This window comes from Podarcis pityusensis, assembly GCF_964106645.2.
Source record: "Podarcis pityusensis genome assembly, chromosome: 3".
Taxonomy (NCBI): Eukaryota; Metazoa; Chordata; class Lepidosauria; order Squamata; family Lacertidae; genus Podarcis; species Podarcis pityusensis.
Window position 1 is genome coordinate 49660679 of NC_138026.1, and position 14995 is coordinate 49675673.

The window sequence follows — 14995 nt, forward strand, 5'->3', positions numbered from 1 at the left end:
TCCCCTACAGATTGTGCACCACTGTAGCTATGCATCTCAAGAGGACTAAATATTATACCTCTGCAGAAATAAAGCATCATTTCTCAAGAAAGAGAATGCAGGTTTTCCTTTCAATATTGTACCCTTATTGGTACAAAAGCAATCAATTATAGGGGAAGATCATGAAGATCTAGGAAAGGGCAAAACACATGATCAGGTGTATCACTTTAACTTAATGAAAAACAAAAGCTGCAGATATTTTTAGTGATGCCCCACACACTTCAAGCAGTTATTTATCTGGAGTAGATGAAGCCAAACACTTTGTAAAACACATGCACAATATAAACAGCACTTTGATTCCAAGTTTATCTGCTCTTTCTTCCAATATTTAGGAAGAAGAAAATGGGAGGGGAGCAAGAAGGAAGGACCCAACATTTAGAACAGTAATCCCCCCCCCCATAAGTGTATTATCTCCATTTGGTTAAAAAGCGCATCCTGGCACCATCTAATTACACACATAACTACAAGGCTTTAAAAAACAACAGAAAACTTTTGTGTCAGCACCCCAGTAGTTCATTTCTCTCCTACAGGTGGACCATATGACCTTTATACAGAGTCATTCCATTGGTCCATCTAGCTCAGTATTGTCCACAGTGGCTAGCATCAGCTCTCCTGGAGTTCAGAAACAAGTTTCCCCAGCCCTACCTAGAGATGCTGGGAAATGAGTCTGGATTCTTCTGCAGACACAGCAGATGCTCCACAACAAGCTATAACCCTTCCCTTCTATAGGTGGACTTTTAATAAGCATTGGCACTTTAAAACAATACTTTAAGAGTATATTTTGGGGGGAGCGATTCAAATAAATGTCCTAATGAACTGCACCACCACCACCACCACCACTGGAAGGCAATAAAATGTGCACTGATCACAACTGACCCTGGCACCCACAGATTCAGTGGCAGAGTGGATGAGCCCAACAGGCGCATGGGCTAGTCAGGATTCTCCCTCATGTGGAGAAGCTCTAAACATGTAAGCTGGTGCACATAGAGGGCTCCATCACACTCTTTACCAAATGGGTGGCTGCCATGTATGCTCAGGATTAGCAATACAAAACCCACTGCAAGTCTTCAGTCTCCCAGCTGCCACTGCCTTAATGCAGACTACAAACAAATCAAATCTGCAAGTGATCTTCACAATTGAAGCTAATGAGTTCTTCCATTAAAACAAGCCTCGCAGCTCAGAAAAAAGTGAAATAGGATAATGAGGAACATACAGTAATTCCACACACAATTGCTCAAATCAGTAGAACATGAGACTCTCAATCTCAGGGTTGTGGGTTAATGTCCCACATCGGGCAAAAGATTTCTGCATTGCAGGGGATTGGGCTTGATGGTCCTGTGGTCTCTTCCAACTCTGCAGGTCTATGAATGAATATCTATCACACACACCATTTTGGAAAAATAGCTTGTGGTTCACAGGACTAATCTCTAGGGGGCACAATCTTACTATTCCATGAAGTCTACAGCACTCTTTAAAAACAAGGCAAGTGAAGTAGTGTAGTTGGAAAGACCCTTGAATTTAAACTAAGATCATTTTTGAAGGCTGCTGCAAAAGGCTGAAAACTCATACACTACATTGTTGCAGACATCTGGTCTGACGGGCTTGTTGACCCTCAGCAATGCAAAAAAGCGACATGAACACTACAACTGATGATCACAGCAATCTGGCGCATTAAACACTTTATCTGGCCAGCTGATCCCGACCCATTGTTTCAATAAACCTGAAAAGGGCTGACCATGTACCCAGCACAATATGTCATTCAGTGTTTACTGCAATCAACCTGACTAAGACAAATATTTCTTCCTGTGCACAGGCGGGCAAGTCAGACAAATGCATTCAGCAAGTGATGACGTGATAGTAAGTGGAGATTAACTAAGCAATGAAAACACTATCTGTTTACAACTACGCATCAGCCCCCTGGCCACAGAACACTTGTTTGTTCAAAGGAGAGAGATTAAAATCATGAAGTCTGGGGAGGGAAGGGATTACATACACCAATACAGAACTGCCAGCCTGAAAAAAAGAAGTGAAATTATTGAGCCTGATTTCCAGTTACACGTATCTTTCGGTTGTCCATTCATGATAACAGTGACCTGCGAAGTATTCTCCCATGTACTAACAGTGCACTCGATCTGCAGACTGTGAATCTTTATACAGCTAACATGGCACCATTCGTGCACAAGAGAGAGGGAAATGGCAGGCTTTGCAGGATCCCAAAGCTTTGCAGAAGGCCAAAAGACAAATCTGAATACAAAACATGAGGGGAAGAGGTGTGGGTAGGAAAGAAATCCAAACAAGAAATCCAAATAGTGAGGACTGTCCATACTCGGTGGGCATGGAATGCTGACTGGCTGTTGGAGAGGGGGAATGGACTGGAGTCTCAGAAGGGGCATAGCTGGCTGGCCAGCTCCCTGAAATTTAACTCAACTAGCTAGGACTACAACACTACCAAGGGAAAGAGCCAAAGGAGTCATTCCATTAGCAGAAGATGGCTTGGATCCAATGGAGGATTCAGAAAATGGAAGTGGGAAAAGGCAGTTCTCAAGTCTTGGAAGTAACCCCACAAAATAAACTAAGCTGCAAACAAAACTAAACCAAGAGCTAGCTAGGATGTTTCTGCAGAGGAAGAGGCTTCCCTCTTCAATACCTATGTTGGGTAAAGAACAGTGAGAGAGCCCACTTCCCCTTCTTTGCCAGAAAAGTGTTGCAGTTTCATATATTTGCAACGTAAATCAGAAACCGAATAAGGCCCTTAATCCAAACCAGTGGGGCTAAGGGGTGCATGTAGGGTTAGAGAGAGCGCTTGTCTATGGCTACCTACTGAGTTCATGCCTGAGGGTATATTTCAACCACAGACTTCGCAGGTGACACCCCTAGCTATTCAGTAAGGTAAGATGCAGTAGAGATCTACCCCCAGATTTCACATGATGACAAGAGGCATAAAAGCAAGATGACTCACAGTTGGCAACGTGAAGGCCCAAGTGTCCTCAGAACAGAACAAGGCTACATATTCATTGATTTTATTATTATTATTAGCATGGGAGCCTGCCCAGACTACTGACTTTAAATTAATGCTTGTCAAAGGAGGCAACCCCATCCAAGTGTGGTAGGAAAGGGGGCGGAAATGCACATAGGCTCTGCAGCAAGCAAGGTGGGCGTTTTCAAAGCTCTCTTGCACTTGCGAAGGCAGGCCCCGAGGCCTGCTGAAAGAAGGATGTAGCTCAACATTGGCAAGTATGCTGTGAGAAGCTGGCAGGAGGTCCAACTCAATAACGCAATGGATCAGATGACACAAGCATGGCCCAGAAAATCTTTATGAAGTTGGATACAAGCAGTGGCATTCAATGCTAGTCCTACACAGAAGAAGATAATGGCCAGAACTAACACAGGTTCATTAATTTCAAGGCAACTGCTCCAAGCAGGACTTAGCTGAATGCAACTCAGTGGCATATAGTTTATCCTGGTGTTTAAAAAATACGCCTATATTCCTACCCATCCAGGCAAATACCTCATTCACAGGTTAAATCACTACTTTCTGAAGTCAATGAGCAACCCAAGAAGCAGAAGTCTATTCTTTCTAATACCCCACCACCACCACTCCCAGTATTTTTTCCATGGCATGGAAAGGCATTCAAACTGGCATCTTGCCCCTTCCCAATGGGAAAGGCCTACTTTCCAGGGAAGCAGGAAGGCAGTAGAGATACTTTCCAGGCTCTTCACCATTTGCTTCATTAGCTGTATTTGACCAGATTTAGATCAATGGTGAGTCACATGCAGTCCTCAGCCTAATTTTATGTGAGTAACAAGAAGGGAGAAAGGGGCTGGCAGAGGGAGAGATAAAAGGGGGTGCTCCAGCCCCACCCACTGCCAGTGTGCAAAAGGATACAGTTATAAAAAGGCTCCCCACTTTCGCCTTAGAGATGAACAAAGTGTGAGAGCAGACCCCTCAGATGTATCTCATTTTTCTGTCTTCACTACTCCCAAAGAATCTTGCTTTTTATGCAGGACATCCCTTCCTGCCTCACTTTATCTACTTCATAATTATTACTCCTCTGGGATGCAAAATGCAATGTCTGCCCCTTTCCCAGATCCCTAAAGTCAGCACCAAATTCTCACTGAGCTGTTGTTGGGACAAGCTGACTACGGCAGAAAACATGCTAAGCGTACATCTGTTTCCACCACTAAATAAAACCACAGCTTATGAAAGTGTGCATTCATAAGAATACACAACAAGAGATGCCCCAATTCCAGAAAGAAATCATTATTCACAATGCAACATTTGGAAACATTCTCTGAACTTTTGTGAGAAGGTAATGGACAGAACCCCAGTTTTAATCAGTCTTGTTCTAGATCCCTTACATGCTTTAATAATCTGCCAATTTAGCTCCACTGACTTTACTGGGCGGGTTTTTAAACAGAATGTGAAACCCAGAAGTAATGCTTAGCACAAGCCTTTGCAAGCAATTGCCAGTAAGCTTGTAAGTTAGAATTTGGAAAATGCTTCGCTTATCTCATTCTTCGCCCTGCCCTATTAAGTTTACAGATTCCTGTAAGTACAGCTTTACCGATGTATACAGACAAAACCAGAACAATGGAATAAATGTATGTACATCAAAAATATCGGCTCAGCATTGTTTACAGGGATCTACAGGAAGCTAAAGCAAATGAGGAAAGCATAAAAGCCCTGAGAAGGAAAACTTTGGCATTAAGGATTTCTCTCTGAACAGAGAGAATGAGAGGGTAAGCAAACATTTCTCCTCCTTTGTAAACCGTATGACAAAAGAAGCCCCAAGCCATCCACAAACACACAATGGGCATTTTCAATAGCATTAGCCTTCACCTGCTCAGAGACTTATGCAGACAACTTAGTGCTATGCCCTTCCTCTCCTCCATACGAAGAGTTCTTCCCAAGCATGAAGCAAGGGGCGACTCAAGAGGAATGGGGCATCCCCAATACATCATGTGGCTACGTAGAAGTGCTTGTCAGTTCTGTCTTGGCCAAAGACGTCTTTGCTATCGCCACCTGAAAGAGGCCACTGAATCTTGCTAATATGAGAAGCATCCCTGCGTCAGCTTTTTCTTATTTGCTGCAGGAGAGAAGGCTGGAATGTGAAAGAGCAAGTGATATGAACAGAGCAAAAAGGTCACATTTACTCCATGTATGCAGCAAACAAAACTGAGTCAATATGCATAATGCTGTAAGCTGGGGTAGCCCAGTAGCTAAGAAACTGAGCTTAAGAAGTCCCTGGTTCAAATTTTGAAACAATTAGGCCAGCCACTATCTCTCAGCCTCCCTTCCAAAATACAAGGGATAATGATGCCAGATTACCTTACAGCAGCCTTCCACAACCTGCAGTCGCTAATGGGATTTGCAGTCAAATAACACTGGAGTTATTTTGCAGTGTTCAGGTGCACCAGCCAGTTGCCTAGACAGTTAAGGCTACAGCATGTTATGTGCTGCATGTATTGTAAGCATCTATCTTCACAGATTTAAATGATTATGCTCCAGCAGACTGGAAGGCAGTCCTAACCTCCAAGCACACGTCTTCTTTTTTTGTAAGCTGATACGCTATATAGATAAACAACAACAACACAGAAGCCCCTATTAGGACTCTCAACATGGCAACTCCACAGCCAAATCATTGAACTTGCTAAAATTTTCTTCCTTAGTTACAAAAGAAGCATTTGAACCCAAATGGCACATGGTTTATAGCAGATAATGGGAAGTAAAACTAGCAATTCAGACGTACCTTTCCTGCATCAACGAGATCAGCTATTTCGTCCAGATAAGGGCCGCTTGGTGCAAAAAATGCCCACCGGTAATGAACCCCTTTACAAAGATGCTGTAACAGACAGCAAGCACAAGTTTAGATCATGACTGACATTAAAGAACAGGTGAAAAAACAGCACACTGGAAAGGAATTGCTCACATACAGGAAATGGGTAGGAAGATAAAGCATTTGATTTAGTTAACAGACCTTGAAAGTTTTTGAACTGAACGTCATTCCAGTCCGTAACATGCCATCCGCTACACCAAGCCTGTCCATGTTGACCAAGAAGGGTGTTATCAAGGAGACATAGGTGGCTCCTGACCATTTTTTGAGGAAATCAGGAGCCCATTTTTCAGTGGATCCACCAACATTATCTAAGATAAAATCAAACCTAGGGAGATAAAACAGGAAGAAAATGAATTGGAACATTTTCCTTTCTCTCCCAAAGAACACACCATGTCCCGGCCATGATGGTATCAAGCAATTACATAACAACTTGAGGAAAGCTATCTAAGCATGTTTACTCAGAAAGAAGTTCAAAAGGTTTCATGTGCAAATGCTTTACATTACAAACACATATCTCGCAACCACTTTATATGTAAGTCATTAATAGTCTGGGCAGGACAATTCGAGCCCCCAGTGTTAGGATGTGGTGGGTTCCCTGTATGTCTCCACCTGCAGGGAGGTTCTCCCACCGTAAGATCCTGCTGTGCTCACAGTGTGGATTTCTGACAGGCTCCTGCTGGTGATCTTCCTGCTGGTAGAAAACCCCCAAACAGGGTGGAATAGGAGAGGGCAGAGCTATGTGTTTGCGGGAGGGGAATTATTGGTTTGTTTTGGTTCTTTTTTCATTATGTACTTTGTGTTCTTATGTTGTATTTTTATGTTGTGAACCGCCCTGTGATCTTCGGATGAAGGGCAATATACAAATTTAATTAATAAAGATAATAATAATAACAAAGTTGGCCACGGATCCACTGGATCCTAAGTGAGTCCAGAAGTCAGAGAGGGGCTGGATCCTGAACCGGCAAAGCAAATACCACCTTCTGTCCTGGCTGGTGTGAGCAGCAAGGCTTCAGATACAGTGATGGCTCCACCTCTGGATTCGACCCAGTTGCTCCCTGTACGGGTTGCTCACTAAGTTACCAGCGCAGAAGGCTCAGGTGCAGGCGACCTGCTCAAACCCACCCAAAAATTGAACAGCCAACTTGGGGTTGTGCACATTCACCGTGCGCATCCATGATTTAGCCCATACATACAGCGGTAACGTTTTCAGCTGTTCTTCCACACTTCCAGATTTGTAGTCGATCACATCATCTGCTCCGAGACGTTTCACGAGTTCACTGGCATCTTGGGAACAAACTGCTGTCACATGAGCACCCCAGGCTTTCATTAGCTGAATGAGAAGACACAGAACAAAAAGAACACAGCAGCTGACTAGACTTGCTTTCAGCAGACTGCACACAACTACCGCCCTTCTCTAACTCACATTTGTATTTCTTCTCAACAGGGCCAGACTTATGGCACCTTAAGCAAGGGCAAAATTCCCCCACCCCTTATATTTATTTTCACAGTAATTCATTTTGGTACAGCTGGGTTTGTATGGATCTTCTCAGTAGGTACCTGTATAAATTATAAGATGATTAGTATTATTAGTATTATTAATCATAATAGAATCATAGAATTGTAGAGTTGGAAGGAGATCCCAAGGGTCATCTAATCCAACCCCCTATGAATTAATTATTATTATTATTATTATCACCACCACCATCATCATTTGCATCGCCGCCCCCTACTCAGCACCCCATGGAGGAGAACTGCCTACACACCCCTAAATCTGGCACTGCTTATCAATGGCAAGCTGTTCTGTGCAAGAAAGGAGGAACTTTCTGGCAGTAAGATCTATTTGAGAGTAGAGCAGACTCCCTCAGGAGGTGTTAAACTCTCCTTCATTGGAAGTTTTTAAGCACAGATTGAATGGCTATCTGACTTGGATACTTTAGATGAGATTCCTGCACTGCAGGGGGTGGGACTAGGTAACCCTTGGGGTCACTTCCAACTCTACAATTCGAGGAAAAAGACACCCAACCAGCCACTGCCGGGGCTATCTTGTGTCCTCTGCCTGCCCCCCGCCCCTGAATCCGGTTACAGTGGTACCTCTGTACAAACACCTTGGGTTACAAACACTTCGGGTTACAAACACCTCGGGTTACAAACACTTTGGGTTACAGACTCCGCTAACCTGGAAGTAGTACCTTGGGTTAAGAACTTTACCTCAGGATGAGAACAGAAATTGCACGGCGGCAGTGGGAGGCCCCATTAGCTAAAGTGGTACCTCAGGTTAAGAACAGTTTCAGGTTAAGAGCAGACCTCTGGAACGAATTAAGTTCTTCACCAGAGGTACCACTGTACTTCCATCTGGTAGTAAGATGGCCAAACTTGAGAGTCAGGAACCGTCAGAGTCTGTTCTGCGGGAGCTGGGTCCATAGTCACAGGATGCGTTTCAAGTGAGAAGGCTCACCTGGTTTCACCTGAGGCGTTTTTACATTAAGAACAAAGAAAGCGCTTTCTTGGATCAGACCAGCAAATCCATCTAAGTTTAAACATTTCCAACAAAAGACCACAAAGCAGGTTGTAACAGTAACTGCCCTCCCCAGTTTGTTCTTAAGAACTAGGGCTGGTATCCAACAAATGCGTCCCACTTGCACAATGGAACTCCTTGGAACTCACCAAATTTCCTCTGGAGGGTTACTGTCCCCCAGACCCTCATTTTTCCTACCCAAATAAAAAGCTCAGTTTGACTTTCAGAATTTAGTTTCGTTACAATATACAGTCAGATAGTACTCATATTTTATACCTGGATACTTTTAAATCACATTTTTAAAAATGTCAGCTCTGGAAGGAGATTCTATTTGATATTTTAATTAGATGTAATTCAATATTGCATAAAAGACTGCTTTTCTGTGATTTCCAAAGAGTGGAATGGGGCCCCTCCAAGACAACACGGAGTAGATCAGCAAAGGGCAAAATCTACCACTGGATTTTCAAGAGATCTTTAGGCACTAGAAAGGACCAATATATACAACAGATTTCAAGCTGAATTCAAAACCTTGGTGGTTTGGGAACAGGGCTGCCTGTCCCCATATGTGCATGTGATACAGTAAAATTTTCATCAGAGGTCCTTATCTGGCTTCCTTAACCATCCGAGAGATGGCAGGCAGCCTGCTTAGTGGAAGCACTCTAACTGTACTCCGGTCTCATCATGGCATTTCCACTTTCTAGGGCCTTTTAACTAGGTCTGATCTGTTTTATCTTGGGTGTGCGCCAGTCACAAAATTAAGTTCAGATCCCAATTTGGTGCTTCATGAAACCGTCAGCCTTGCCAAGTCCAGCTGAGACAGAGCAAGGGTTTGTTTCCCCTTCCATTCACTCTTGGGAAATTAAACATGACGATATTTTTCCCCCATTTTGAGAGAAATGGATGGGTCTTTTAGGCATAGTATCCAACAAGAGTACATTGAGCCTGCAAATAGGTCCTGGGAGATTTCTTCTCTTGGTACCTTTAACATTTGATTCTTCTTTCTTTCTTTCTCTCTTAATAATGAAAAATCTGTAACTTTTTTACACATGCAAGTGATGGACCAGGAGCAAAAATGGGTGCAGCAACAAATGCTAATTTACTCACAAATCCATCTCTACCCTTCATCTACGCAAGCAAGAAGCATTGTCACAGTTCAAAAACACATTGTAGATAGGCAAAAAGAACTCAACTCATCAGTACTGTTATCTCACCATTCCAAGATTATGAGGGGTGGGGGTGGGGGGTGGTGTTCTTAGTCACTCATTGCAGAGGATTTGAGTCTAAGCTTTCCCAAAATATCAGCCAAGGTAGTTAGTTGTAACATATTTACCTGTATAGCAAAGGTACCTACTCCACCTGCTGCACCAAAGATCAATACTCTGTGAAGCGAAAAGAATTCCAGGTAATGAGGCATTTCTATACCCCAGCAATTCAAAGGTGTTAAATTGATGGTATTTGTTGTGAAAATTTATTTCTAAATAGTTCTGTCTATATAGGGCAAAGCCAAAGGAAAAGAAAGGTAAACTGGAGGGCGATAGATAATAAATAGCTCCTAAGCTAGTTTTAAAAAATCATACTAAAGCCAAAGGAGGAACTTTTCGTTTAACTATGACATTTTCTTGTGTATGACATAATGGGATTTCCCCCTTCCCTCTTGGTCCCAAGGCTCTTTAGAACCCCTTAACTTCTGAGACCACCTGAAGACACCTTACTTTCAGGTGTGTTCTCTTATCATAAGAGCTACACCAGTTCTGCTGTCACTCTCCTCTAGACTCACTAGTGATGTTACTAACCCCAGACCTTCCCCCAAAGTGCCTAGTGGCTCCTTGCCTTTTCCCACTCTGGGCAAAACCCCAGCCCAAGAGCTCCTTCACCCAAACCACAACGTGTTAAGTCCAACACACTTCAACATGCATGATAATCAAGGAACCGCTTGCAGAAGTTTATATAATGTAGAAACCTATCTCACTCATTAAGTGACTGTGGCCCTCACACTGTTGTTGGACAACACATAAGCCCTGCCCATTGGTCCTGAGGGCTGGGGCTGTTGGAGCTGGGAGCCCAACAGCATTTGAAGAGCCACTGGCTTCCCACCTTTGCGCTACATGTAACTCCTGCTTACAGAACAACTGGTAACTTACCTCTTATTGCTGCAATTATCCTGATTTAGCCCCCCAGCAAGGCGAATGGCAGACCATGCTGTTAGACCAGCATAAGGTAAGGAAGCTGCTTCAGTGTGGCTGAGACATCTGGGCTTTCTAGAGATCTGCAGAAAGGGAGGAAAACAGACATGTATCCAAGAACCAGAAATATTTTGCTATTTAACATTGTAAAAAAGAAAGGATTGCCAAGGTTCTGCAGCCCAGATGATGATGATTATTGTTATTATTAAAAATTCAATACAAATTTCAGGTGCTGAGGGACAGTTTTGCATCATTTGCCCCTACATACATTTCGCATCATTTGCCCCTACAAACACATCATTTGCCCCTACATAAACATATAAAAATGTAAGAAAAGGAAATACTTGTATAATTTAAAGAACAAACAAAACAGAACTGTATACATGTGTCTATTTTGCCACATGCTGGTAGCTGAAATGCAGTGAAAAACAGGCAATCACACATTTTTCATACACAGTACCATGCATCCTTTTCCCCCTACAGATGTGTACACATGTGAGAAACATGCCATATCTGAAGTGCTGCTTCTGCATATGGATAATCAAAATTCATAAAGACTGGAATACTATTCCGACAGGGTAGCTCCAGCCTTTTGAATAAGAGGTCACCTGGTTGACTGTAGCAAGTAAGCATTACCCACACACAATGGGTCCTTTCTGTCTTCACACTGCAGCAACACACTGAACTATATATTCAGAAATCGGACCCTGAAAACTCATTGCTGCCATACAGCAGCTGCAAGTTCAAGCTCACTGTCCTCCTACTCACTGACAAAGGGTTGAGATTATGGTTCAGTGCTTTGTTTTTCAAGGAAGGAAAATAAAGCACTGTGCAATTGTAGCCATCACTCATCTGCCTTCCTCCCTGTCACCTTACCTCCTGTTCAGTGTTAAATTTAGGGAAGAGACAGAGATCTGCTACAGCATAGTTCAGATCACAGTGGAAATTTCTGACTCTTCCTTTAACAGGAAAAAAATACTCTAAGACAAAATGCAAAAACAACCTCACCCATTTTAGAAGCTGCACAGAAACATTTCATCTCAAATTACCGTATTTTTTGCACCATAACACTCACTTTTTTCCTCCTAAAAAGTAAGGGGAAATGTCTGTGCGTGTTATGGAGGGAATGCCTACGGGTGGCATGCCTACGGATTTTCCTCCTCTAAAAACTACGTGCGTGTTATGGTCGGGTGCGTGTTATAGAGCGAAAAATATGGTAAATACTTTGCTTCATTACCTCATTTCCACTTGCCAGAACAAACTCTGACAAAGTGCCTTGTTTCCAGGGAGGAACTGCTGCCCATACCTGGGGGAAAAAGAAGTCCAAAACTCAAACATAGTCCAAAGCTTTTCATGGTTTAGCAGAATTTCTAATTCTTAAAAAATATTATGTATCAAATTAAGAACATAATAAGAGCCTGCTGGATCAGGAAAATTGCCCATCTAGTCCAGCTTCCTGTTCTCACAGCAACCAACCAGATGCCTATGGGAAGCCTGAAAGAAGGCCAGAGTACAATCACACTTGTAATCCCAAGCAACATGTATTCAGAGGCATACTACCGTGCAGGACATGTTGGGAGAATAAAAGGCTAAGGACTAAACCATACACAAATCCGGAGTGAAGTCCTAAAATGGTTGGATGGCCTCTTTTCAGCAACTCCTGCAGCCAAGCTGGTGCGAAACATATTGCTCTGCTTTCCTTTGGACCACATTGGTGAGGCTGAGAGGGGGGTTTTGTCATCTGGGCAGCCCGGATCTCCATACACACTGCCCAGGCTTCCGCCCTAGAGAGGTCACTTTGGTGCTGATAACACAGGAGGCAGCAGTTACAAGTTACTGGTCTCTGCAGCCACCACCGCAGCTGATATGATTCTCCAGAGGTTTAACTTCACCCCCAGAGGCGCACTCCATCGTCTCCTGAGAAAGATGGATGCCAGCAAAACAGTGGAATTGCAACATAACTTCCAACATGGTATTGCTTGAGTTGGCACCTCTGTATGAAGCTTATGTACAGGATTATCCAACTTTTCCCTTACTGGAACTCCTAACACCTTCTTTTTGTGCTGGCTCTCATAACCCTTAGAACTGCAGAAGCAGCAAAACAACGAGTCAAAGAAAGAGGCACCATTTGTAACTTCTGGTTTGGCAGTGCACAACTGAAGCAGAAAATGCACACTGAGGTAATCTGTTTCTGCTGAGACTGAGGATTTATAAATCCACTTAGAGTAACTCCCATTCCTTTCTTGCTCATCCTTACCTCATCTCCAGGTCTGAAATATTTCACGTCTAGTCCACACTCCATCACAACTCCAGAAACATCCCGACCAAGTGTGAGAGGGAATTCACTGCCTGTGCTTGTGATGTGCAACGGATCCCGCTTCATCCTTATAGCAGCAGCTCCATAACCACCTGCCAAGCAAACAAGAGAACAGTTGTCGCTGGTTTACACACAGTTCAATTTCCTATGCTCAAAGAAGCCTTCTCTGCATTAAACAGCCGTGTTGGACTAGGACTTAGGAGACCAGTGTTCAAATTCCCACTCGGTCAGGAAGCTCACTGGATGACATTGGGCCGGTTGCTATCTCTCGGCCTAACCTACCTCACAGGGTTTTTGTGAGGAAAAGGTGGAGGGGGGAGAACAGCGTACACAATCCTTACGCTCCTTGGAGGAAAGGTAGGGTTTGAACACCCCATTTTGCAGCCTTCTTGCTGGCTACTCACTAATGGCCTTCCTGCCTTCCTGCTGGGAGGCCAGTTCAGCCAGGTGAGCTTGATACAGGGACTCCTTAACCTAATCCAACCCTCTCCCTCCAGCCCAGCATACAGGGGAGAGAAGTGCTGGATTGCTATGTCGGTCTTCATTTTTGTTGCAGCAGAGTAACAAACTGAAACATGATTGAATACAAAGCATTTTATCTAATGGTAGTCAAACTCACAGAAGACCCATTGACATTAATGAGCAGGACTAATCTATGCCCCGTAATTTCAATGGGTCTGCTCTGAGTAAACCTTAGGTAGATACAGACCAGAGTAAGACACATCTAAGCCTACTGATTTCAGTGGATTTAAGCACAATTAATTCTGCATATGGTAGAAACATTTGTAGGCCTAAAAGAAATCATGCCTCAATATATGCGTTAATCTTTATGGTGCCATTTTAATTAGATTTATTTGGGTGGTTTTTGTTTTGTTTTTTGGCCTGTTTTTTCTACAGTCATACCCAACCAGAATAGGGCCAATGAAATCAAACTGCATAAGGCTAAAAAGGCTATTAGGAGCACTGAATATGAAATGCAGTATTTCACACAACTAATGCAGACTTTACAAAGACCATATAATATTTAACATCACTCACCAAACACCAAGGTATGAAAATATAAGTAATTATAAATAATATTCATACAGCTCATTTCATGAGTTCAAATCAGTTTACAGTTTAAACCAAATCATTAATCCTTACTACCAACCTGCGGAGTAGGTAAATATTAATGGTATTAACTGACATGCAATGTATATAGGCACTTACTTCGCATGTTAACATCTATGGGATTTAAGCTTGCAGCATGGACTTTAATAATCACTTCATTAGGGAAGTTGATTAAAGGGAACATCATGTTATTTGTGAATCGCAGCACATCATTCTTTCCGTAACGGTCAATCACCCAGGATGGCATCGTAGTACATCTTTGGCAGGAGACATGGAAGTTTCTACACGGAAGCTGCTGGATTAAACTTTTTCCCATCCCAAGGCAGGTAACACCCAAGCCAGGGCAGTGCAACAAGCTACTAAACACTTTCCTACTAAACGTGTGTACTTTTAGCAACATGACAGCAAAAGGAATATATATGGCTTTAATGCTGTGCTCTTTAATGGATATGCCTCGAACACACACTTTCTTACAAAGCAGGCCAGTCAATTCTGATCTGAAATAAACATTTATAAACTTTGTATTTTCTTTTTCTTTTTTTAAAAGACAATTCTGATGTTTCTCTTTCCTTCCCAAAAAGAAAAGACAGGGAGAGACAGAGAGAGTGGAAAAACCTCACTTTTCCTGTTACACCTTCATTCCTCACTGGGTTTCGCAAGAACCTGAGGTATACAGGAAGTAAAACACAGCAGGGTTTTTTCGTTTTGAACTATCAATTATGCGCCAGCCCCTAGTGAGACTATCAAGTCCTGAGGCTGGCGACCCCCTCCCCCTAGATATAAGCAGTCCTTAATGTCCTAACTTCCAGAATCTCTCCCTCCCACCCGCCTCTCTCGCCTTTCCTCCAAAAAGACCTGGCCGCGTGAGCAAAACAAGGCTGCCCTGCCTGCCCAGCGTCTCCTTCAGGCGGGCGCCCTGTGTTCCCGGTCACCCAATTGACACAGCTTCCCGCGGCCTGACCGCCCCCCAACCAATAGGAACACAACATCATTT

The 14995-nt window shown here is 43.2% G+C and overlaps 1 protein-coding gene across 7 annotated transcripts in view; it reads right to left on the bottom strand.

Annotated features, from left to right (window-relative positions):
- Positions 1 to 14995, bottom strand: part of RTN4IP1 (reticulon 4 interacting protein 1) — a 110083-nt gene that overhangs the window by 42323 nt on the left and 52765 nt on the right. For 2 of the 7 annotated variants that reach the window (XM_080999973.1, XM_080999972.1), the window contains exons 1-8: positions 14101 to 14946; positions 12832 to 12983; positions 11812 to 11880; positions 10533 to 10657; positions 9722 to 9770; positions 7070 to 7206; positions 6018 to 6201; positions 5790 to 5882 (exon numbers count right to left, since the gene is read on the bottom strand). In XM_080999973.1, the coding sequence (XP_080856099.1) occupies positions 5790 to 5882; positions 6018 to 6201; positions 7070 to 7206; positions 9722 to 9770; positions 10533 to 10657; positions 11812 to 11880; positions 12832 to 12983; positions 14101 to 14401 (1110 nt within the window). In that variant the 5' untranslated portion in view covers positions 14402 to 14946. Of the gene's footprint in view, positions 1 to 5789; positions 5883 to 6017; positions 6202 to 7069; positions 7207 to 9721; positions 9771 to 10532; positions 10658 to 11811; positions 11881 to 12831; positions 12984 to 14100; positions 14950 to 14995 lie in introns of those variants that run through there. The other 5 variants (XM_080999975.1, XM_080999974.1, XM_080999970.1 and 2 more) reach the window with 4 other exon arrangements.